Source organism: Phaethon aethereus, assembly GCF_964289735.1.
Source record: "Phaethon aethereus genome assembly, chromosome: 3".
NCBI classification, from domain to species: domain Eukaryota; kingdom Metazoa; phylum Chordata; class Aves; order Phaethontiformes; family Phaethontidae; genus Phaethon; species Phaethon aethereus.
In genome coordinates this window covers 62,562,559-62,589,824 of record NC_138576.1, presented here as the reverse complement: position 1 = coordinate 62,589,824, position 27,266 = coordinate 62,562,559, and the positions used below count along the sequence as shown (strand labels likewise).

The 27,266-nt window shown below is 37.9% G+C and overlaps 1 protein-coding gene across 1 annotated transcript in view; it reads right to left on the bottom strand.

Moving 5' to 3' along the window:
* Window positions 1-27,266, bottom strand: part of LAMA2 (laminin subunit alpha 2) — a 291,049-nt gene that overhangs the window by 137,118 nt on the left and 126,665 nt on the right. Inside the window, exons 16-20 of the mRNA XM_081997942.1 lie at window positions 22,409-22,536; window positions 16,773-16,859; window positions 10,137-10,348; window positions 4,700-4,806; window positions 352-532 (exon numbers count right to left, since the gene is read on the bottom strand). Coding sequence (XP_081854068.1) covers window positions 352-532; window positions 4,700-4,806; window positions 10,137-10,348; window positions 16,773-16,859; window positions 22,409-22,536 — 715 coding nt within the window. The remainder of the gene's footprint in view (window positions 1-351; window positions 533-4,699; window positions 4,807-10,136; window positions 10,349-16,772; window positions 16,860-22,408; window positions 22,537-27,266) is intronic.

Genomic DNA, 27,266 nt, shown 5'->3' with positions numbered 1-27,266 from the left:
CTGATGCTATTTCGCAAGCACCTTAATCAGCCTTCTCTGATACTGTTATCATAACTAAATTATAGGAGCTTTGTAGGAACTTTTTTGGCAGAAAGCAGTTGGAGAAAAGGACATTCCTGTTCCTTCTAAACAGATTAGATTAGCCATAAACTGACCTTAACATAGCAGCAATTGCTTGGGTCTTTTATTCTTGCTAATCACTGTCCTTGCCAACTGATTGATTTACAGGGCTGTCTATGAAAATACCTACCTGTCAGGAAAATTTGTTAGGCAGTCCAAAACCAGACAAACTAGAATCTTAGTAATAAACCAACAAACAAATTTGCAATTGGCTGCAAAGAATTTACATACGAGTACAGCCTCCTTCTTCAAAGTTGTAAAATCCATGAGCACAGCGGTCACACTTCTTTCCTGTCACTCCAGGCTGGCAGTAACACTGTCCATCTCCATCACAGTCAAAGGACTTGGAACCAAAAGAGTTGCAGTTGCAGGGAACACATCCTCTTGAAGACTGCAAGCCAAATGTTTCAGGCTGCCACAGAGAGAAGAAGAGCAGTTAGTACATGGAACGATTACCAGAAGAGAAGAGGAAAAGCTGAGAGCGTAGGGAGGTCAGAGTGGTTCTTTCCTCTTTATCACTGAAATACTACTCTTAAAAGATTGAACTGTAGCAGTAAAATACGGGGGCAAGGGCACTAAATACCCTACACAGCTGAAAAAGAATAAAGATTTCAGTGTTACCCGATGCTATAATGAATGGTCTGCAGTGTAACAGATTTCCTACGAGGCTGTGTTTCCATAGGTACAGTTCCCACAAGAAATGGAATGTATGTCAGCGCCATATACATATCCTGTGTCTGGGTTGTAAGATTATGTCAGGCAGACTTTGTTGCTAAGAGAGTGAATTCAAATTCTCCGCTATGAATGGAGATTGATTCAACTGGAAAGTCTCGAAACAACTAGATTTTATCTCTGAGCAGGGGCAATGTCTGCATAAAGTATTCTGTAACTCAAGGGCATTTCTTTCGAATGATACTTAGGAGTAATTTTAGAAGAACATAGATACAACATACTTGTGTACATTACAACCAAATAATGGGAATTATCTGTTTTTAAGATAAAAACCCCGTCTTTGGGTTAGGTCTAAGACTAAGATAGAAGTAATCAATGAGCCTCTGTTTCTCTTCTATGTTCATTCTTCACTTTCTTTTTTTGCATTGAGTACTGTAAAGTTCCTATAGAAGCAGAATAGATGTTATCAACTACAGTAATAAATTTCCTCCTTAATTCCGCTAGTGGAGTGCAAAAAGTATACTTGTAAAAAGCAAAGATGCATGCTCATTTGTACACTGTAATATGGAGTTCTGCATGAAGCTTTTAACCAACAGAACCCATGGGTTTCACTGCACCAGCTAACAGAGGCCCCTAGGAGCAAACCGTACTCGATACCCAAATTCTGAACTCAGTCTTGAGCTAGAGTGACTTAAAATGGGAGTATTTTTCTACCTTTTTTTCAGGTATGATGATTTTCAGAGAATACTGAAATCCAAATCTTATTACTAACCACTTGAAATTGATATTACAACATTTAATAGTAAAAATCTATCAGAGACTTTGCTAGGAAAGCAAAAATATTAAAAATGAGATATTAAAAAGATCACTGCTAATGAATATAAATAGAAAATATTTACTTTTATAATGTATACTGTGTGACCTAAGCATGTGGTGGAAGATTTTTACCTAGTATACATCAGCACAAATTTTTCAAGTCAGTGGAGCTGCATTGACTTACATTTTATATAGATTTGTTCCACAGTGGAACCCCTAACCTCTTGTGAAGGTGAATTCCCAGAGACTTCAGCAGGTTTCCATGTAAAAGTCCTGAAATCTGATCTCTGAGGTTAATATTGAAGTTCCAAATTCCCACAGAGAATCTGATGATAGGTATCAGAATACAGGACCACACCTGCTGTCAGAATTTGGCCTGAAGGATCATATGAATTATGATTGATCATATACAATATAATAAAGAATTACCCTGATTTTCATTTCCAAATTCTATACTGAAATGTTTTGCCGATTACATACTTCGACATGACAGAACATGGTGTGTCAGAGAGAAGGAAATACTCAAACTCATATAATTAAACTCCAAGGTTCAATTAAACATAGAGACTATCTCTAAAGATTTCTCTTCCACAGGAAGAAACACACAGAAACATGAATATGTAAAAATCTCAGGACAGACATTCAGATTAATGCAGTGAAGTCACCAATGCACAGCATGCAGCTCAGTTCTCAATAGAAAGTTTGATAGGATCTAATAAATTCTGTTTATATGGATGAAAGCCAGAAAAAGTCTGATACACTAGCACTCCGCACTGCGTAAAGGAAGAAAAGATCACTGGCATGCTGGGTTGTATCGTGATGAGCTCTGCACAGCGAAAGACATTTGTATCAGTCATGCAAACCCCCAAGATGAACCCTCAAGTTGAGCCCTCAGCAAAACTTGTTTACATACAGAAGTTCTGAGAATCACATTTTCCAAACAAGAGGTAAGAACCTGGATGACAATGAGGAAATATGATGAAATTTCTGAATATGTTATTATATTGTGTGCCTGTATGTTGAGTGTTTGTGTGGGCAACACATAATATATGTTAAATGGGTAAAAGCTCATGTTCTCCAAGGGAATCCATACGAGCAAATACAACATGGGTCCCAGAGTCTGACCGAGAAGAAAAAACACTGCCAGGTATTTTTCAAACTGGGTTTGATAAGTGTGGAGGTTTTGAGTTGCAGCGAAAACAACCAACATTCCCGAAACACTGTTCTGTTAGAAGCAGTTGCATCATAATTACTTCATTTTAGGAAATAAGTTGCTTTGTTGGTATGTGATAAGCAATGAATACTTCTGTCATTGTGGGCATTACATTCAAATAATGGGAACTTTGCCCAGTTAAAAATGGCTCAGATAACTGGCCATATTCACTAATGAAAACTTTCAACACCACTTACGTTCGATATTTCGACATTAGATCTTAACATTTTGCCTCTGGGGTTGGTCCTTCTCACAAACTCCTTAAGCTTTTGGTTTTTGGATTGTTAGAAGAGGAATGCCATGAAAATCCCACTGATTCCATTGCTGTGAATACATCACGCATACATTTTCTGCATACTGCTGTTGATGGTGCTGCTTTTGGACTTATTCTGGTTATTTGACTTCTGGCCTATATTGTCATTTGCACTATGAGAAGCCCTAGGAGTGCGGAAGTATCCTAAAAGGCTACCTGTCTTCTGAGCCTGTGTGTTTCTTGATAATGTCATATATTGTAGTATGTGTATTATAAATTAAAAAAAAACCCTGCAGGAGCTCCAAACACAAGCAAATTATGAGATTTCAGCCCATGCAATGCACACAGTTTCTGATTACCGGAGTAGCAGGCCGGTAAGCACCCCGTGGGCACCCACTGGCACTGCTGACGCCCCATCTCCGAGGGGGGACTCGGATCTGCTGACTGCTTCGTGCATTTTCTTTCAATTTAGGCACCTGTCTGCTGATTTCACAGCGTCTGCCCATGAATCCTGATTTGCAGATACATCTTCCTGACATATCACAGTGCAGTGACATGGATCCTAAAGCACTGCAGCCACAGGGTATACAAAACAGCTTTTCTGGGGCCCAGAAGTAGCTGGGCTTTAAGAATGAAAAGTAAACACTGTTAGAAAGTGAAGATAATGAAACTACAGCAAATAAAAGACTACAGGAATAAAGACAATAATAAACACAGTAGTAAACAAAGATTAATTTCAACCAACAGCCAATTTTGTATCAACAAGCTTGACATATTTGCTATGTATGTTATACAACCTGTGCAAATTCCACTGATATCGACAATTTTTCATGGAACGGACTCTTTAAGTACTGTTGAATAAGAGATTCTGAGCAAACCTCTTCAGAAATTACGCAGTTTACGCAGGATGAAAATGATCCTTGTGATTTCTGCAAAATGATTTATGTGCTTTAAATTACACATATGGAGGTGTTCTGAGGACACAGGCCTAATCCACAAGTCCTCACGCTGAGCTACAGAAACATGCAGCGCACTAGAACATATTCCTTAGTAGCCTAAAGAAAACTCTGTGAATGCTCATGAAGCAGTTTTTTTCAGTGATTTATATGACAGCAAAACAACCTCAAGGCAAAAGACACTTTCACTAAAAAAGAATACTTAATTTGGACAACACGTGAAGAACCCCTAACAAAAACCATAAAAGCAGAACATTCACACAAGTAGTAAACTAGCATTCTGCTTTTTTTGAAAATCAGATGTTATCAGACATTTTGCAACTCTTTCCGTAGAGGGATTTTCCCCCAGAACAGCAACACTTTTAACTAATTTATTTATATCAAACTTTCAGAATATAAAGTGTATATACCATCTATAAAAATGTGCATACAGTGAGGGCTAAAATGTGCTCATTGCATGCAAATGCAATGTTCTTCATTTTGTTCTAGAAAACCTTTGGAAAACATTTAATAACCAGCTATTTTATCTTTCTGTACATAAGAACAACCCATATATGTTCTTTAAGTGAAAAACAAGCAAAAACTGAAAAACTATCCAAACTCAAACTGTATTTAGTCATGACAAACAGGGAAGAAAACTGGGAGAAAACACCATTTCTTGTCACTCACCTTGCAGACATCGCACCGGCGCCCAATCACGTTGGCTTTACACTCGCACTGGCCTGTCCGAGAGTCACAGATCTCTGAGAAGGAGCCATTGATGTGACAGTGACAAGCTGCAGAGGAAGAAAAAGGAGCTGTCAATGTATTTCCTAACATATGTATGCTGCTGAAGCTAACCTTAACAGCCAGATGTTTACAGCACAGCTTTTGCCACCCTGAGAAACCCAAGAAGGCAGGCCTGGGTAAAGCAGAAGGTGTTATTCCCATACAGTGACAACACACAGTAATCCACCAATGTTAATGTGGAATTTTGCTCCAAATTATTACAGTGAGAAATTTTGCCTCAACTTCATAAACAACTTGTCTTATATGCTCCTTTCAGATCAAAACAGAACGTTTAGGGCACATTATTAAGTATGTCATGATGGAGAATTAAGGTTTTAAAAGCAGTAACGTTGCCTTTACATTTTAACTAATGCCAAATTTCTGGACCAAGGAGGGGGGAAGGCAAGGCTCGCTCTCTCTCAGAAGCTGCGCCTGCAGAACACCCCAAATCTTGGAATGGGCAGGGCAGCACTGTGAGAAAAAAAAAAAAATGGTACAGACCCTTACACAAGGTGTGTATGGGATTAGCTATGGTAGGTGGGATTGTGTCCTGGTTTCAGCTGGGATAGAGTTAATTTTCTTCCTAGTAGCTGGTATAGTGCTGTGTTTTGGATTTAGTATGAGAATAGTGTTGATAACACACTGATGGTTGAGTTGTTACTGAGTAGTGTTTATACTAAGTCAAGGACTTTTCAGCATCCCATGCTTTGCCAGCAGGGAGGTGCACAAGAAGCTGGGAAGGAGCACAGCCAGGACAGCTGACCCAGACTGGCCAAGGGCATATTCCATGCCATATAACGTCATGCTCAGTATATAAACTGAGGGGAGTTGGCTGACGGGCAGGAACTGTGGCTCAGGAACTGGCTGGGCATCAGTCAGCAGGTGGTGAGCAATTGTATTGTACATCACTCATTTTCTATATTCTTTTATCATCATTCTTATTATTAATCCCTTCCTTTTCTGTCCTATTAAACTGCCTTTATCTCAACCCACAAGTTCGTTTTTTTTTTTCCCCCCCATTTCTCTCCCCCATCCCACTGGCCGTGGGGAGGGTGAGGAATGAGCGGGCGAGCGGCTGTGTGGTGTTTAGCTGCCTGCTGGGTTAAAGCACGATGGAGTGCTACTGCCCCGCATGCTGGTCCTGCTGCCCCGGAGTCCAGCCCGTGTTGATGCAATAGGCAGGAAATGTTGGCAGGCTGAGAACGCGGAACAAGGCTACCTCCGGGGCTGCGCTGTGGGGGCAGTAAGCTCCTCGGCCCCCGCAAAGAGCTCCTCCTCACAGACAGCACCCTGGAGTACAGCGGAAGAAGAGACTGAGGATTATCTGCTCCCGTGACCCTCTGGTACCTCTGTCTCAGCAACAGCATCACAGTTCCCAGAGGAAATGTAACCCAGCTGACCAGTCTAACTCATCACAATGCTCTCCTGAGGATTGAAAACGACAATGAAAGGAGCTACTGTTTCTGGAGGAAAATAACAATGCTTTTGGATTCTAAATTCTCATGTTTTAGGAAAAGAGAAATTTTTGGGAAGTTTTCTATCTTTCAAAAAACCATTTATGGTTTTTGACCACAATTCTTTTGGCATGCAGAGATTAAGAAAAAAATCCCTTTAGCACTTACAGTAGAGAAAAGGGATGCAATCGGGTGTCACAGGATCATGCAGTCACCAATTCCGTCAGCGTGAGCTGGTTCCTGCATGTCCTTTTTTCTTCCCAGAGGGGAATGAATCCACACCTCTATATTGATTATCAGTGTACTCTGTAAATGAGGGCTCCAACCCACATTTTGCCTTCCCATAGTGCCCTGACTGCATGTGTTGATCTTTTTCTCAATGTGACAGCTTCATTTTAAGAAACACTTAAGAGTCCCAACAGTGAACACATGGTGGTCACATATTTGCATGTCACAAGGTGCCATTTGAGACAAAGCAGTTATTTTTTCTATATATATGCACTATTACAGACAAAGCAGTTGTATTTTTTCTCTCTGCATATATAGTATTACAACAGGAGCTTCCTCATTACTTTATTGGACTTGCTATATTGTACATGGAAAGGATTATTTTCTGTTCTTTTCCCCACTTTTGAGGTATTCTGGAGAATTTGCTTCTTTTCAATGAAAGTGGCTTTATGGCTTGCCAGTCTGTTCCTCGCCTTATTTCTCAAATGTTTTCAAAGATGTCTCATATTCTGGAATAAGTAACAAAAATACGTTGGGTTCTCTTATCAGCCTGGTAACACCTTCAGAGGTTTTGATTTCTTTCTGTTTTGTGATATATTTAAAAAATGTAAACATTTAAAAACACTTCTGCTGTAATTAATGTCACTTCTCTTTTCCTTTTACTCTCATTTTTCAGCACTAACTGAATCCATAATTTATCTCTTTCATCCAGTATACAGCCCTCCTACCATAATATTTATGTTTTAAAATTGCCGACACTCCAAACTGTACACAGTGATGAGTATCACATATACACATATTTGAGTATCTTTCTAATTAAAATGGTCAGCAGTGAAAGCTGATGCGTAAGCACAAACTCAGAAAACCACAATTCTCAATGCAAATTAACAGTGTTTCACCACCCTTTTTATACAGGTCTCAAAAAACAAAGCCTGTCTTATTTGAATCATTTTGCTTATCAGCCATATGACACCACAAGAATCAAACCAAGGAAATTTACACCGATTTTATAAACAGATGAGTTTTTCGTATTTATATTATCTATTACCACAAACAGAATACCATCTGTTCTTAACTCAGCCACAGATGACAGTGCAGTACAGTGGTAAGGCAGAATTTGGAAGTCAAGACTTTGATTCTTTTTCTTGGCTCTGGCAGTACATACATACAGAAGAAACATACAGTGAGAGCTATTCATCTACTAAACCGTTAATTAATCTCTGAAATTGCATTTATCTCACCTAAAGCCTTCCCATTCATACACTTCTCCTGGGAAAATTAGTTATTGTCCAAACCTCCAAATTGTTGCTATAATACAATACAGCCTGTCAGAGAAATTTGTCTTCCTTTCTCCCAAAATGTCACTGGTCAAGACCCTTCTCATTCTCTCTTGATTTGTATAAATATTTATACGTGTATATTTATAATCAACCTACACACTTATTCACCTCCAACAGTAGTACCTATGCACTGGCACTTAGGCACACTTGAGCGTTTGCTTTAATTCACCTCATGTCACTTAGCCCTACTACTATCAGCACAACCTCCAGGTATTTGCTTCAGCACGCCGTGCTGTTTCACACCAAAACAGAACCTACTAGAATCAAGTCAAATAAGCCTAGGACATTTGCTCAGTGTTCTTAGATTTATTATTTTGTACAGATACAGCAAGAAATTCAGAGGTGCTGTAGTGATATAATGTTGTACTGTCATTTGAAATGGTTAATGCACGTGACAACAGCACTGTACTGAGAAAGAGCACGAAAGATTTCAAACAACAATTTGAAAGCAAAATTCATGCTTTTCAATACTCTCGGATTTGGCTTATTAATAAGGAATGAAATTGAAAACAACAAAGTAAAGGCACAGTCCCTCTGATATTGTAGCTGCAGGGCAAACTTCATGGAAGTCTGCAAAGGAAATAAAAAATCATATGCAAAAAAGAAAACTGACATGAAAGATGGAGAGTAGATGAATACAAGGTAACTGTGAGCACAAGGCTATGAATACATTAGGGGGCTCTCCTTGTGAATGATACTAACAACAAAAGCAAACTTGTAAATTTACATTAAATATGTATTTATTTTTAACATTTTTTTTAATTGTAGGTTTTCTTAACTCTTCTCATATTACATCTCTTTCCCATGCAGCTGCCACTACTGTAGAAGTGTTCAAAGCAACAGCCCTATTGATGCTTCAGGAATGGTGACAAGCTACTGGAAGCTATGATTTTTGAAATACACTTCTTTTTAAATCACATTACATACTTAACACCCTAACTTATATGACATCATTCATCATGAACTGTTAACTCATACAGAGAATGTATGTGATTGTCCAACTCATATCCAGCATTGTATAAAGTAGGTGCAGAAAGCATATACACAGGTATACATCTTCATGGCTATCTATGATTTTACATATATCAACATTTATTAGCCTTAGCTGAGAAACCTGTTGATGTTCTGCATCTCACTGGCTCCCATGCAGTCTTAGGTGGTCCAAGAGAACTTAGTATTCTCACTGTCAAACCACAAGCCACTAAAAGCAAATCCTGGAAATGGATGGATGCCAGTGGCTCAGACATCTGTGCCTGCAACACATACTTCAGAAGTGGCCCCTGTGTTCCTACATACAGAGCAGTAAGACAATGGTTCAGCTCTTTTACTTGCATAATTTTATCCTGATATAACACCTTTGTATTCATTGGACTTGCTCTGAGTTTATTCCAATGAAAGAAAAGGATTAAATCCTTGTGACTGTGAAATAAAATACTCCGCTTTTTCAGGACAGTTTATAACCTGTTGTATCCCATTCCTCAGAATGGGGTGGAAGGGTATGTGGAGAATGTTTTTAAATTGAAAGCACTTGTTCTGCCTAATAGCCATGCTCTGCATTGTGCCAGCAATGGCTCAGAGAGAGCCCCTGCCTCTGACAGACGCAAAAGCTCCTGCTCCTACCAAATCTTCCACCTACCCTCAATTTCTTGCAGTCACTATGGGGAAGTATGAACTGGGGCTCATACTTAAACATGGCACCACTCAGCTGAGAAGTGGTAGCTTGCTGCAGTGCCAGGTATCTTCCTCCAGAGCACCTTAGAAAATTTGTCAGGAGATTTTAGCTTCTGCTTTGCAGGAGGTGGGAGAATCTTGCCCTGTAAGAGGCAGTAGCTCCCAACTCTTACCAAGGTCATGTAGGTGGGAAGCAGGTCACAAGTGCTGCCAAATTTGGACCCTACAGTAACTGAAATATCACTCCCTCCTTTCAGCACCAATCTTACTAGTTAATGGGATTTCCCTATATGGCTTATAATGTTTTTAGTGAATCATTTTCATGTATTTGTATTTATTTTTGTAGATCTGACTTTTATTATAACCTTTTGCATCCATTCAATGCTCCGCTGTCCCAGGTTTTTTCCATGTCTGCTTCATTACTGCTTTAACTACAGCAGGAAGTTTTTTAATAGGTTCTTCTTTCTATTTACTTTGAAGTCTCCCTCTCCAGATGCAGATGCAAGTAAAACACTATCATTATTAGAGGTGTAAGTACACCGTGTCATTCTCCTGATCACACATACAGAGGCACAGTCTTCCTCTCAGGAAAACAGATATAGGATAGATCAATACTGTCAGGAGCAGTAGAAGTTCATGACTTACGTTGACAGTTCCTTGCATGAAGAGCATCACCGAAATATCCATCAGCACACCTCTCACAATATTGGCCTGTTGTACCTGGCTTACATATCAGGCAAGCACCAGACAAGCTGTCACAGCTGCCAGGAATGGAGAAGTCAAGGTTGTCATTACACGGGCATGGCTGGCATGATCCCCCTGGTATTAGAGGTTGTCCAAAATAGCCTTCTGCACACCTAACGTAAAAGACATCACCAGTTAGGACCCTTAAATAATCGTCTTATTAGAAATATTTAATTTTATTGCCTCACTAATCACCAAAAATGATTTGATCTTCTTAAGAGTCTTTTTTCTCTCTCCCTTCTCCTTTTTAACAACACTGTAGATACGGTACCAGCTGAACTCCTGCCAGGTCTGCTAGTAATTAGGTTTCAGTGGGACAAAAATCTTGTCACTAGCACTGAAGACGACAGAAAGCATAATAAGAAATCCATCTGTTGGCACACTAGAGGAATTCAGGTCCGTGTTACATAGGCTTTGTATTTCAGCACATCATGTCTAGATGTTCTGTACTCATTTATCAGCAAGCTTGATAATTTTTTCCCTATACCTTACAAACTCATTTAGTTTACAAAAACAGGTTTAGAAAGTAATACAGTCATAAATTTGTTTACCTAACAAGATCCTCCCCTGATTTAGCCTTCCCCTGATCTACTGCATGGCCAGATTTGTCTAGTTAACGGATTGCTAATCTGTGTGTAGGCAGGTAACAAGAAGATTGCTCATTATCACAGGAACTATGCTGGTGTGTACTATACCTTTCATATTTTAACAGAGGTGTTTAAAAATATCACCTTCTCTTCTACCTTGCCCACCAGCAATTTCCTGTGAGTACCATGTAAAACAGGTTAGCAAATCTGACTTAACATGAATGTGTATTTAAAGCAAATTTCTACTCATCTCACAGCCTATTTCCGATTTATATTCTGGTTAGCTTTCCCTTTCCATTACATTTGCTCACACTTCACAGTAAGAGCAACTTGCAGGTAGTGAAGAAAAATAACAAAAAATGCCCAGTTCCAGCTAATGAAGTTATTCATGTGCATCTCAGATGAACTCCAATTAGTGTAAAGAAAACAGAAAGTACATGAAACACATTGCATAAAATAATGCGCCCTAGTATTTTAAAGTGGGTTTGAATGCAGCTCTAATGGTTAAGCAAGGATTTTGGGTACCATCCTAAGACAGGAATGCAGAGCTCCACTATGCTTTCACTCTTATGCCTTTATGCTCATGAAGTCCATCCTTTTCCTTGCATACAGAATATCTCAAGAAGCTTCCAACTGTATCCTAAACAAAGCTGTCTAAATATTTTTCAAATTATTATTCAATATCATAGAAAAGATTATAAAAATGGATAACTGAGACTACAGAGGAAATTATAGCTGGATCTAACTGAACATTTTTTTGCAGTAAGTTATTACACAAAGTAGGACTTATTTTTTCCATTCTCTAAAAATACCCACAATGCAGACCACAGATGAATACTATGTATAAACAGTCCAGTGGTTTGGGTGCATGTAAGCACTCAAGAACATGTGTGAAAATTCTCACAATCTAGCCAATTGTGCTTTACTCCTTTTGCATAGCCATCTCTAACAATTACCTCCTCACTGCAACAATACATCAAAATCTTGCCATTAGAATAATTCAGGCATTATATTTTCAGAACCTGTCATGAATGTAGCCATGTATTGTACCTCCTTGTATTCCTTGCAAAGAAATGGATATCTTTTCCTTGGATGGAGGATATCTCAGCAACCACAAAAGACTGACAGCTTACTTTGGCCAAAACAAATTTTTTTCAGCAATGATATCTCAGTTACAAAGGCCAGGAATGTCTCTTAATACATGTAACAATTGATATCCATATTTTATCAAAGACAAAGAATAACTGGATAATTTAAGTAGTTTTTTACCTAAAACAGATGATGTATGAAGTTCACCCACGCTGAGATCTTTCTCACTTATTACTGGTGTATTTGTCATAAATTTGTATCTTTTGATACTACGAATCTATTTGACTTCACTTAATATGTATTCATTTTCTTCTTTCACTTTCACTTAGGGGTTAGTTCTGTATCTGATAGCATTCACAGAAACTTACCAAGCAGTTCACAGAAAAAGTACTCCAGGGATTTGTGAGATATGCACTGCTAATCATTTCCTTCTATTAATAGCAGGAGACCTTGATAACTCTTCATATTCTCATCAGTTTAGACTTTGCTAATTACAATTAGCAAACCCCACTATAATCACATAGCTATGCTCTACTTACATACATACATAATCTCAAATCCAGATTCAAGATGATCCTGAAAGGATGGGTAAACCAGTTTGGCTTAAAAGAAAACTGTGTGCCTATACCTATGTGTAAATTCTTCCACTTTTTCTCCCACTTCTGAAGTTGCAGGTGAAGATTAAAAAAATCTACTTTCACTAATTCCATCTTTATTCCCTTGAAGACATTTCTACTTCAGCTACTCTTCTCAGACTCAAAGTATTACAGGTTTGACAAGGTTCATATTAAAAAAAAAACCAAACAGTAACGCATGTGGCATGTAAAATTACATTTATGTATTACACAAAATGCATATCTAAATAAATGACTGCTAAGTACAACGGAACACCTCTGAGATGAAAAAATAAACAAAAATAGGAGTATAAGCAGTGAAGAAAGATGGTTTCCATATTTTTCTTTCCTCCTCTACGCTTACCTTTACCCTCAAATGCAGGTGTGTCTGTGACTGGCACTCTCTGTCCTTATTTGGCATAACTAGTGCCAAATACAGGTCTACTATATAAATATATGTGTATGTATATGTACAGGATCTGGCTGGGATGGAGTTAATTTTCTTCATAGCAGCCTGTGTGGTGCTGTGTGTATACACATATATACACACAAACACAGGCCTATTTTATACATTTTTTTATATTTACTAGGAAAAAAAACCCCACAATCCTTGAGACAGAGCTAATTTAGGCTGCAAATCCAAACACTTTAAAGTCTGGAAATACTATTTTTACAGTTGCTTTAAATATGTGCATTCAACCTGTGTACAAAATTGGGCAAAAGCCCTGTGGAGAAACAGCTTTTAACACAGTCAAAAATCTTACCTCAGGTGCACAACACAGATGTTGCTGTTGTATGACCAACTATAAATCTCACCTTTTCTAACATCAGAGTGCACACCTTTGCGAGCTGTAAATAATCCTGCATATAACACATTTGTTGTATCAAACCTCCTGATTGTGTGACCCTTTTCCCATCAGCACTGCAATACAGACTTGTACTTAGAATCATAGAATCGTAGAACCATTAAGGTGGGAAAAGACCTTTAAGATCATCAAGTCCAACCGTCAACCCCACACCACTGTGCCCACTAAACCATGTCCTGAAGTGCCACATTTACACGTTTTTGAACACTTCCAGTGATGGTGACTCCACCACCTCCCTGGGCAGCCTGTTCCTCTTACTTCTGGCACTAGTGGAAGAATTACATTAGCTAGAAGGAGCAGCAAGTTGAAGCCAAGGGACTTACAAGGGACTGTGGCTGGGGGCACTCCATGCTAGACCTGAAAAAGAGTGGAGGGAAAAGGAAGGACATGACCGAGCTCACTCTTTTCCTTCCACTTAAGTCACACTGAGCTCACATCTCTCCTTCTAGGAGGAAAAAGTCACTGGGACCATATTAATAAAAGGAGGGGTGCTACAGGAGTAGTTAAGACTCTCACCCATTTTGCTTCTTTCCCCTAAAACTGCGTGCTCTTGTCTATATCAAGACTGTGTAGTTGGAAAAGGCATGTCATCATCCTGTAAATGTGTTGGGCTCAAAGGCCAGCTTTTTTACATTCTCATACACCCTTTCTATGGAGTTAGGGTCTGTCTTACCTCATATCCCCTGGGAAAGTGAGCAGTGAGCAAAGGAAAAATGTAAGTCTAGTTCCTTGGAAAAAGGATTAAATGGGGAAGCTGGATTTTCTCTACAATTATATGTTGGTAACTCCCAAAGTTTATAACTGCAATTATTTTGATGATGTCAGGAGCCAGACCCCTCAGAACATTGAGCAATTTTGACAACATTTTCCTGAAGAGTTCAAGTGAGAGAAGTAGCATTTTTTTTTTGATATTTTACAATGCAGATGTGTATATGTGTATATATATATAAAATATAAAAGATCTTTTCTCCCTAGGGGGCAGATGACGATTTTGGTGGCCAAATAAGTACAGTATTGTGTATGCTCACTTCATGATACTTAGTATGTCATGACAATTTAGGACTGTTCAGTTAATGAATCATGTGGCTTAGATCACTTGTCACTTTGCAGTTGCTAAAATGAAAGAGAATTTCATGTAAACTCTTTTAGCAATTATACAATCACTATTAATAGCAGAAGGCAACATGCATTCTCCTGTTCGTTATTATTGGCAGCTGTGGGTATTTCCAAGTAACTTGTTACAATTAAAAGCAAATAGTTCTATGAGCATTGGAATTAATGGCCTAATTTCCAATGGATTTATGTCTCATGGTTACAAGGCTATGGGCTGATTATTTGCTGCAGGATGTTGCTGTTCAGCAGGAAGTAACCCCTCAGGCTACAGCAGTGCTTTTTCCTTGCCCTGTGAAAGTTTTCTTATGGGCAGAACATTTAATAATCTCTCTCGTTCTCTCTCACTCTCATGTATTCTCTGCTGTTTAATCAGGTATGAGTTCACACAGTATTCTCTGCCTTAGCTATGACATGTTCAGATTTATTAACCTCTATTCAGCCACTTCTTTTCACGAAACCTTCAGGAGCAATTATCATCTTTGAGACCTCCTGCTCTTCTGTCAAATTTGGTTGGAATTGACCTACAAGTTCAAATGTCTTTGCGGGCAGCCAGACAGACATGCACAAAAAGATCACACTAGCTTCATTTCCTTAGGAAATCAGGCTAAAAATCCAAGCCTGCCACTTATTCAGATTCTGTCCTACTGCATCTACAGCCTGTGCTCCACTCAGAAATAGCACTTGTTGCTAATGGAAGCTGTCAATGACCCTGCATTGACAAACTGCCACCAAAGTGCTCTTGATGCGATTTATTCCTGCCATCATTAACTTCACAGCCCACTAGCTGAAAGAAAGTGATGACTTCCAAGACAGACAGGAAAAGACAGGCAGAAGTAGCACACAGCAGGACCAGATCCAGTGATGATGGGTGGAAACAGGTGACAGCCTGCACTCTCACTTGAGGACAGATATAGCACAACAGGGGATTTAAAAGGAAATAGTTGTAAATGTAAATTGGAAAGACAGGACTAAAGGGTGATTCACAGTGTATGGTCAGGTTCCTGCTTTCTTGGTTGGCTCTTCCTCTTGGTTCAGTCCTCATTCCAGCCTAAGTATTGTAAGTCTTCATTCAGAGGCCTTACTTCTTTTTTTAGGGTTTACATTGGAAAACGCTGCAAGCAGCTCATGGAAGTACCAAATGGCACAAGACTATTGAAATGCCATATTTTCAAGCCCTGTAACTATCTAACACCTGTCTAGATAGTTATCTGGCTCCTCCAACCCCTCTTAAAAAAGGTGTCATTTGCAGAGTCACAAGGGACTGGGATCATGGAGCCAAAGCCAATGCTGATTCATCATGACCCTCCAAACAACTAGCAGAGGTCCCTTGGCACACTAACTGCTCTTGAAAGCTGTTCCATCCATGTGCAATCCCAAGGGACAGAAAGGCGTGCAGACACTGATGATATCCCTTGTCTATGCGGTCTCACCTCCTGTGGAAGGGGGTTCCTGGGAGCTTAGCACCAGCGCTCACACTAGCCTTCAATTTCATTTAAATTCTCCATGTGATCCTTCCAGAATAATGGGATATTAGAAGGGGAGAGAACTTTCTCGCTCAGTTCTAGAGATGTCACGTAGACCTGTCATAGTCAAAGACAGACTAGACATATTTTTTTTATTTGTCTTTTGTACAGGTAGTAGCGAAGTGTAGAAAATATATATTGAGCTTTTCTATGTACATGACAAAGAGGAATTATCTTTTTTTGTCATTAAAACTTAGCTTGTTCTATTTGCTAAATAAAGACTGCAACTGGAAACTAGAAGCAACAAAAATGTAAAATGTTATTTAAAAATAATTAAAATCAACAAATAACTTATTAAAAGAACTGCATTTTTGTTGCATATTAACTTTTCAAAATGAGGCATCAGTAATTTATTGAATACTTGATTCACCATGCTCTAAACATTCAAATGACAAAAGAGACAAAATAATTATAAAAATCTCAAAAGAGTGTCAGAAAAGTTAGAAGAATCATTTTAAAAAAAAAAAAAACTTTTACTTCTCAGCAAATGCTTCTTGGAAGCTTTGCACTTTACCATAAAGTAATGGTAATAAATAAAACAAGATTAAAAAAAAAGAAAAAAGCCCTAGAAATATGCAAATGCATGGACACAATATCAGAGGAAGATGCACAGGAATTTCTTCAGTGAGTTTCAGAACACAGGAATGAGGGCGAGAAGGGGAAGTAAAAAAACGGTAGAACAGCTCCATGTGATCTATACTTTTGTTTCAGTTCTCATATGGTTAAAAGCACGGTGCTTGCTTACCTTTCACAGCGTGGTCCCACGTACCCAGCCGGGCATTCATCGCATATTAATCCACGACTTCGGTCAAAATGGCATATCGGGCTAAAGCTGTGTTGTTGGTATTGCGTAAGAAGAGGGACAAGGAAGAAACATAAAGAAAAGACTGTTAGCAGCATAGCTGTCTTCTCACTTCAGAGATCATTAATTTGCAAAACAGTGCACAGGAAAAGCGATTCTGGTCTAGGACATGGGGCTTAAGTTTGACTCCAGCAAATTGAATTTGGAATGACTTTGCTATTTCTGTGACACTGAATATAGAGTAACGGATGGCAGCATCCCAATAGCCTGTTATTACGGGACTTGAGCCTGCCACCGAGTGGTCTGGATACCATTAAAAAGGCAGGAATGTACAGCTGTTTGTTTGTGCCCCCGAGGGCCTGGCAAAACACTCTATGCCATAATGTGGTCCCTGTATAAGTCTTTCTGAAGGACAACTGATTTGAAAGCTCAGGTAACTTTGTGTGTAACTGGCTGTGAAAGGAACCCAGTGAACAAGAAAGGGGAGAGGCAAAAAGGGAAATAATCTGGTGCAGCTTCCCAGAGAATACATTTGAGTAAGTGGAGTGCCAACAACCTCAAGCAACAGGCCAGACAGGCACGCTGAAGTTTAAGAATAGCTTGCAGAGTAGAAAGCTTTACCTCTTTGCTATGCTCTATTTATTTTTAGCTCTTTTTTTAATAAATAGGGATACTTGCAAGCTCCACCCTCTGTCTTTAACTCTGAACTATGCTCCCTCGCTTTTTAGCATTTTGCTTTCTGTAATCTTTCTCCTTGAACACACTTTTGTGAGGAAACCTCCTGACACTCTAAAAGACAGAAGAGGCACCTGTTCTTCTGTCATTCTGGAATTATTATTAGAGACAGACACATATGAGCACCTTTATAGGACCTCATCTAAATAATGGTAATCAATTCTCATCAACCAAATAGAAAAAAAAAAACAAAAACAAAAACAAAAAACCCAGGAGCAGATGCATAGTGGAGTGACTATTCCGAACAGGAAACGAAAGCACATATCTGAAAAGTAAGCTAGTAAAATAGAAGTTCAGAGGGAATATAATTGCTCTAACAAAGACATCAGAAGGAAGTTGAGAGGGAATATAATTGCTCTAACAAAGACATCAGAAGGAAGGTATAGTCAAGTTAAAAGATCATACTACAATAATAAACAAATAACCATAATCTGACCTTCGATAAGTTAAAGCAGGATATATGATGAAAGTTTCTGGAAAATAATAGGCACAGGGAAGACAGAAAATCTTAATTAGGAACATGTAACCTGATTACCTGCTGGTGACTGAACCCCACTTCTCAAGAGTCATCCATCCTATGATCTGACCTCAGTTACTCTTTATTCTGTTTCTGTTATAGATTAGTTCCATTTATAAATACCCTGTCTGTCATAGGGCAAGTTATCCCACAGACATAGAAGAGATCAGTAAGAAAAACGTAGGAACCTCAGGTCCAGTAAACAGACAGATACTGGGATTTTCCTCTTTCCTGTGAGGATTATGTTTGTGTTATTTTGAAATGGCATTCAATTAAGAATAGATTCACAAATGTATGAGGAGCCAGTTGAAGAAATACTAATTATTAATTCTATTTTTAAACAGCAATGAAAGCAATTTTCAACTGAGGCTCATATTATGACTGAATCTAATCAGCAGCACCTGACTTATTTGAAATAAGATCCTGCTTGTCAGTCCCAACCTTAGACTTTTTAAGAGTTACAGGGGAAACTTTGTGGAGATTGCGATCACAGCTCATTATAAAGTTGCGCAAGATTGACTGTACCACAGTTCCATCAAGAGCTCTGAATTTAACTGCATAAATTTTAAAGATAACAATAATGAAAACTTATTATTACTAAGCAATAATAATTAATAGCAGAATTTCCATGTTTTAAGGGTTATGCTCAGACCTAGCATCCTTTGATTCTTTATGTGACTTAATAAGTCTACATCTCAACACTAAACATTAATATATTGGGAAATTCCCATCTGTATATTCCATATATATTCCCATATATATAATCCCATATAAAGGAAATACGTGATAGCAGGGTGAGAAAAGAATCATCTTGTTTATTTAGAATCTCATTACTCACTAGTGATAAATACTAATGAACAGTGTGTATTGATCTCTCAAAACAAGCTTCGAAAAAATCTTTGTCCCTCTTGATTCATCATCACTCTTTTCAATTTTTAAATAAGGTAACAATATTAGGACCAGCCAGGACATGGAACAAATGAATACACTATACCTATCTATCTATCTATGATAGGTCTATGTTGGGAGTCAGAGCTTCTTAAAGGCTTACAAGTATCTTATAGAAAACACCTCTTGGGAATGAGATTCAGATTTTATTAAATTCTCCAGCAAAATATTAACATTCTGAGACCAACCAGAATTCCAAGTTCACATCCTATGAGTTTACTTGTGACCTTCCCAGGCTGAGTGAGATATCTTCTATGTCCTATTTCCAATGTTATTATATTCCTCTCAGGGTCTTCTTTACCTGTATTAAATTAATCACCACTTCAAGAGAAAAGCAGTAATTATCCCAGACATCTACATTTGGTAGAAAGAATTATATAGTAGTATTCCTGATAATTTCTATGGAAAAAAAATCAGTATATTTGAAACTCCTTAAAGATGAAGAATGTTAGAACGGTTTGTAAGAGTGATGCATTAATGGGAAGAGGTAAGACGAAGTAGTCAAGTGTGCATTAGATATGCCATTTATAATATGGGTATTGATCTCACCTGCATCATATAAGTACAAATATGGAGATATATGCAAAAAGAGGAAAATAGAGCCCAGGACCTAGAAAAAAGCTTAGACAACTTAATTTCCCGATTTGGCCAAGCATTCTTTTTGACATATGGCAAGTCACTTATCACTGTTGTGCTTCAGAAGGCAGTTTTATGATTGGCTTCAGTGATTGCATATGGAAACTGCTGCCATTAGGAAACAGGAGAAGGAATGAGAAGCAGTTAAATCAGCTTAAAATAACTATAGAACAGCTCCATCACCACCATGTTTCTAAAATGGATAGAACAGTTCTCCTCGACTTTATGGGGCATTGCAAAGAAAAAGACTCAGGTGCTGTGAAAACCGTGATGGGAACCATTATAAACATCATAAAGAAATAAGACACTGCTATAAAAGACAAAGCTTTAGAGATGTACAGATGGCTTGTCATGCCATGCTAGGAAGTAAATACTATGGGAACTAAAATCTATAGACAGCTCTTTATAATCATTTAGTACATAAGTTAATCACTTGTTAGGTTGTTCAGAAATAACAGGACATACTCTACATCCGTACAATGACATGAGCTTAGTAGAAATTTCTTTATTTTTCATATGAAAGAATCTGAATTGTCTACATATATTATCTCTGGCATACCAAACTCACTGACAACTAAGTAAGAAAGAAAAATTAGTATTTTAACAGCCTTCATTAAATCTTTAACAACCTCTTTTTTTTCCCTCATAAATTTAATAATTGGTTTGGAACTGTAAATTCATAAAAGCTTGAACCTTACAATGAGTTCTACAAAGCTTGAGGATGTTGGTCACAGTTTTGCTTTTGTCCATTTTAGAAATCAGAAGCTATTGCACAATTCTAGTGTGGGGCTAAACTTTGTAGGGTTCAGGACTCCCACAGTTTCACAGTTCAAGAACATTTATATTCTGTGTTTGTTTTGTGACTATGTTTTTCAAGAAAACTAAATATTAGAAAGGGGACTCGTATAATTTCAAAAGAGGAAAGTGAAGCAGTCAGAACTCTGATGAAAACTTAACAGAGGTCTCCAGGCATTTTGCCAATAAAAACCTAAATTCAATCTATTGGACTTGGTCTGTTGCACATCTCCACAAGATATAAATGTGATAGCATTTTTCCTGCTTTGCCAGTACAATGTTCTCAAACAAGAGAAAGAGAATTAATTAACTACGCAAGGAAATACTAAGTATGTGAAAGCAATGAGGATGTCAGAGCTACCATGTCTGAGCAGCAGACATAATAATCCCATGTATATCTAGTAAAAGCAATAAAAAAGCTGTGGTAACAGGAAGGCAGGCTCCCATGCTACAATCCCCTGGAATTTCTGCTGATAAATGGTTAGATTATTCCTGCCTCGATCAGTGCAATTTTAATAGGACACAATGCCACTGTAAGCAACAGAGTTAGCCTGAACTACTTAAGAGCAAAATCTAGTTCATCTGTACCTTATGTTGGCAGACTGCCACTCAGATTATGTTGTCCTCTTTACTTGCACCTTACAAAGCTCCCTCTCTGTGCAGGTGGTAGCCATGGATTTTGCCCTATAAACCTTCAGAAATACTCTTTGTACTCATAAATAATAAAGTGCATTTCATTGACAGAATCTGACTTCTCTTTTGGGGAAAATGGGGTGAAATAGAAGATGCAGGGCTGAAGGGAGAGAGAAAAAAAAAAAAAGTACCCCAGTGGATTTATCAGTTCCTATAACCACTTAAAACTTTTAAGCTGTATGAAGAGCTTGGGATGGGGCAGCCTCTGTGCTTAGTTTACAATCTTCCAGTACAATTCTACAATCCTCCTGAAATGCTTATGTGGACTAACAGTGATTCTTTTCAGAATGGAGCCACATGCAATTTGTGATTGGAATTTGGGCAAGTATTGGTTACCACTGCAAGCATGTCTGACACGTACTCAACAGTTCCTGATCTCTTCTGTGTAATCCGGACACGTGCTACTTGCACCAGGGCTCTTTTCCTCTGAAGCCATACTGAACGGCATAAGCCAGATGTGTTAATTAAAACTGATAGACATAATTTCAAATTTTTTATATGCACAAGAAAAGCTGACCAGACAAGATCCAGAACAGCTTTCTTCAACTATATTGCATCAAATGATTTAAGAGTTATTTTCCAGGTACCAAGTGTGACAACACCAATTAAAAAAATCCAAGCTACTTGGTCTATTAAATTGTAGGTAGCAAGTAGCACAGACAACCTTTTGTAATAAAGGAAACATTTTATTAACTTTTCATTATTATTTTTATTTAACAAAACAAATGAATAGTGATTTATCTGAGCTATGACAAAATATTTTAACTTGCAAGATCTAAGGCTGAATTCAGACTCCAAACAAATCAACATTATCACTGAATGTTGACTGGAAAAAAAGGAAAATTAAAAGCAGAAGAAATCACTATTTTATGTGATCAACAAATTTTGATTTTAAATTCAATTATTAAAAACCCCAAACATGCCAAATTTGTAACTTCAACTTTAAAACTAGAAACAGCTACTCCTAAAAAGAACAGAAAAGCAAATGCTAGTTATTGATTCAAAGAAAACAGCAGTCATCCAGACTCTAGGTTGTGCTTTCTAACCTAGTCTCATCCAGCTTTTGTCTTGATCTTTGCCTCTCAGCAAAGCTAAGCACTCTACAACTGTTAAAAGAGAATATAAGTTCATATTGCAGAATGTATTATTTGATTAAAACACAAAGAATCTCAAGTACACATACAAAAGAATAAATTAAAAAGTTACACAATTTACTAAGTGAAAAAGCATAAAATGCAATAAATATACATCTTACTTGTTAGAAGGTATATTTAGGGGGCAAGCACACAGCTGACAGTCTTCAGCTGTCCCTTTAGTAGGATCACCGTAGAAGCCAGGAAGACATCTATCACAATATGAACCACCTGTGTTGTGTTTGCAGTCCTAAACAGAAGATACAAATAGAGGATACAAAGAGAAGTACAAATTCACAATTAGAGAATTTACATATGGAAAGTCCTCGAAGGTCATTCACTTAGCCCATCCTCATAAGAGGTCTGTAATGTATATTCTAATTTTCTGCTGCTAGCTGAGAGCCAGTTCTAGAGGTTAGCTGTGACAATTACTGCTTCACAAGTCAGGTGTTTGTGCACTTTTGGATAATTATTTCTCTATAAAGAACATTTAACTGCAGACCTTTGTCTTTCCACCGTACAATGGCTGCATGATTGTTACAGAATCACTAAGGTTGGAAAGGACCTTCAAGATCATCAAGTCCAACCATTAATCCAGTGCCACCATGTTCCCTAAACCATGTCTTGAAGTGCCACATCCACATGTTTTTTGAACACTTCCAGAGATGGTGACTCCACCACCTCCCTGGGCAGCCTGTCCCAATGCCTGACCACCCTCTCAGTGAAGAAATTTTTCCTAATATCCAATCTAAACCTCTCCTGGCGCAACTTGAGGCCATTTCCTCTCGTCCTGTCGCTGGTTACTTGGGAGAAGAGACCAACACCCACCTCACCACAACCCCCTTTCAGGTAGTTGTAGAGAGCGGTAAGGTCTCCCCTCAGCCTCCTCTTCTCTCTTGTCACTTGTTAAAGAAAACCAGTGTTCAGAGCAGCACAAAATAGGCTTAGTGTTGCAAGAGACTGTTTTCTGACAAACTGGTTTCAGATGTTAATTGCAGAAATACAGCCCAGACTATATAATTTATAAAAATGAATTATTACATGTCTAAGTGCATTAGCTCTTTTCACAAGGTATATGGCTAGCAGTATACTAAATATATTTGTGAACAGTAGTAAAGCGTGAATTGTTTAATTAATACTTGTTCACTAGAATAGGATCCAGACTACATATGATGAATAGAAACAAGGGTGGGTATACTGTATATAGGGGCGTATCCAACAGTTTGTGTTCCTGTGTGTGACTGGCTTCCATAATACAAGAGACAGTTTATCTGAGCCTATGAAACATCCAATGTATGACATAAAAATGACAGCACTAGATCTGCATTTTTGTATATAATTTTTGGCCTGATCTCAAATTAAATGATCTTTTGGCAAAATGGGACTAGGCTTCCCATAACGACTTGTAAAAACCAAATTTTAAAGAGTAATTACTTCTTCTACTCTTCTTTCCCCTCACCATATAGGATTTAGAAATTCTAAATAATTTGACAGGATCCATGATAGCTCAGCAACTTCGTTATCTGGCTTAAACTCTTTCCTTTTTTTTTGCAACATTTTTAGCACACCACACTATTCCTTTCACTGATATTTGCCACAAGACACCCAAGCGTAGCCCTTTCACAGTGTAAAAACAGAAAGCAGGAGAAATGTTTTTGGCTCTTAAATGCCATCCTGATGTGCTTGAGAATAGACTGAAAAAGCATATGGCAACTTGATAAGGCCAAAACGAAAGCCATCAGAGAGATTTTATTTAATGGGCTGTGTTCTGATCTGATTTAGACAATGGGCCAGAACAAATCTAGAATCTGTTTCACCCAAGCTGCTGCTTATGAACTCTTGATTTTTTTTAAAAAAGTTGTAGGTATTTGCAAACTTATGATTTAATTTAAAATATTTTTAAGAACACTTTAAAATTGTTTTCTCATTTGCAATGTCATGCATATGGTACTGACTGATATTTAACAGCATTACTGTCTGAAAGACATAATGTATCCTCAATAAAGGATTAAGAAAATGGTATTATTCTAAGGAACGCTGATTTCTTCTTCAGGACTTTGCAGGACTGCAATGATTTGTATGAAGTTTTTTTGCATTGTGCTCTGCGTAGCCAGTAGTATGCATTTGGGCAGCTGAAAAAGCACAATACCCTTTTCAGTCATAAGCACACTGGAGTCAGAAGCACCTGCCTCCAAAAATGCTGTTTGATGTTTTAAAGAGTGCATTCTTATTTCTTGTGCTACAATCAGTATATCTTTGAAATGAAAGCATCAGTCACAATATTACATTTTCACATATTTGCTAGATTGTGAACTAATACCAACTATTGAAACTCTTAGTCAAACCAAACTATGGCTTTAGAACCATCAGCTGGGTTAAATTCTACTTCATCAGGTCATTTAAGTCCTTTTGTTTGTTACTTTAAGTGCTGTCATTCAAAATGAATCTACCGACCATACTGAAATAGTAGATGGGATCATTAAGATATGCTTTTAAAGGACAATGTGACAAAAATAATGTAAGTGTTTCAAAAGAAAAATCCTTTGCAATTCAACTTTTTAAAGGCACCGTGTCAAATTATTTGTACTTTTTCTGAAAAATAACGGATTCTTCTTTTGTGTTAAGCTTTAAATATCCTCAGACATATCTTAATGTTTTTGAAGAATATGAATGGCTTATATGTCAAGGATATTATTAAAGTGAGAAGAGCTAACACACTATTTTAAAACTACGCATCTCTTACAGACTTGTATTTGCAGCTTCTGCTTTTTTTAAGTAAAAAATCTGAAACCTTCCATTTTGTAGGAAAACAATTCATGTTGCAAAGAGCTGACCTTCTTCTCTTTGATGAATTATTTTCTGAAACTCTAATGTCAGTCATTTCCATGTACTGTGTATAATTCTCCTCAATCCATATTTCTGTATTGGCTTACTTCCTCACCACGAATCAATAAATTTAAAACCAAAAAAGAACCCCACATACATAGTACCAAAATTTGACCATATGTTGCACTGTATATATGTTAGAGTTTAGCTGAGAAATAACAATCTTGTCTGGTCCTATACTTTTCTGCCTGAGCCAGTGTGGATTTTGCAGGACAGAGAACAAGGATTATGCGGTACGCAGATGTGATGTAATATGCCTGTTCTCTTCAGTGATGCATTAAACTTTATACTAATTGGCCAAATTTATTGATCGCTTTAAGTACTGAAATAGATGAGTTATTAGCCCTTCTAAAGATATTATCAATACTCATGAAAAATTCATATTTTCTTCATATCAATTGGATGAATCTCACTTTGAAACTTGCCAAACGTACAGCAATGGTTTTGCGTATCATCTAATTTAAGCACTGTCTAATCACACTGAGATTATTTCCTTAAAATACACTTAAGCATGAGAAGTCTTAATTTCATGTTTGTAGGAACATTTAATTAATTTTTTTATGTCACAAGTCTGGGTATAAAGAAGATCATGATCAACTGTGCCTAACCTGCTAGATACGTTATATATGCTTTCTTTTTATTCCCTTGCAAATACAGTTTGTTCCAACACATTGATCTATTCCCTTGGAAATATAGCTTGTTCCAACACATTGATCTAGTGGTTTTGGTAAAATCAGTGCCTTGTTCCATAGATCTATGACATTATTGCCAGGTACAATTTTATGCCCAAATCTTTATGCTTTCAAATTCCATGTACTGGATCTCAAAGTATTTTGATTACATCAGTTTTCTGGACCTCTTTTATCTCCAAACACCATTAAGTTTCACCTAGACATCCTCTGAGCAAGAAAGACTGTGACATTTATTCTTGTCCAAAATTTTATGTATGACTCAAATCTTGTTGCCCAGAGACTTTCTTGCTGATGTCCTGGAGTGTGTTTTCCACTATTTCCTACCGACCCAGCTCTCCTCCCTTGGAAGACACCAAATGAACATCTTTATGCGCAGTATCAGGGAGTCCTAAATTCACACTGAAAACCACTCCTGCTTAGCTGTATATGCAGCTGAGTGTATATGACTATGGATAGAGACAGTCTGAATAGAAGGCTACTGACGAAAACAAAACTTTAATCAGGGAGCATGACCGAGTCCAAGGTAGTGCCTTTGGCACAGTGCAGCCCTTCCTCAGGATATCTGTCACAAGAGACAACCAGTGAAGCTGCTAGTTTAAGCTAGATAAAGAAAGCAAAAGGGTAAGCCTGGGTGCCTATTTTAGAATATTCCCTGGGCATCTAGACCAGGCAATGGTATTACGCCTTTGGAAGGATGAATATGCTCTTCTGGCATTTTCAAACTACTATAACATCAAGATTACATGGACAATTCCCTTTCTTGGTGTTACAGATGCAATCAGGATGTTGCAGAGGCTTTACATAATAGCCTATCCTGCATTTAGCTTAAGATGTATCATTTTGTTTCTGTATCTATGAAGATGGGTGAAGACATCCTCACTCCTGTGATGAACACTGTCTAAAGCACATGTCCACTAGCTCTGACGCTGGCCTCAATCTACATGGTATATGCCATTGACACACAAAGGAACAAAATGCAAAATGGATACCACGGGGGACTGCCCACTTAGCAATTTGAGCAAATCTTAGGGGAGAAAGGTCTGCTTTCTCTGGGCTTACTAATGGGAACATAGTAGCCTGCAATGAATGAAACACCTTGAAATGTGTTTGCTTTTCACAAGGCCTAGGTTTAACCAACCTCCTAAAGCTACCGTAAATGTGTGCGTTAAACACTACATTTCTGAGTATTTCTGAATGTTAGAACTTGCCCTATGTACCAAAGTAGTTGTGTGTATCACAATGGTAACGAGAATGATGTATCATGCACTCTGTATGGTTGCTGTGGAGATTAAAGGGCTTTGCAGGTTACTGCAAGATATGCGTTAAAATGAGCTTTTTATACATGCCTATGTTGAAGTAGATGGTATAAGCTTTTATCATGAGTCAAAAACATATTTCATCT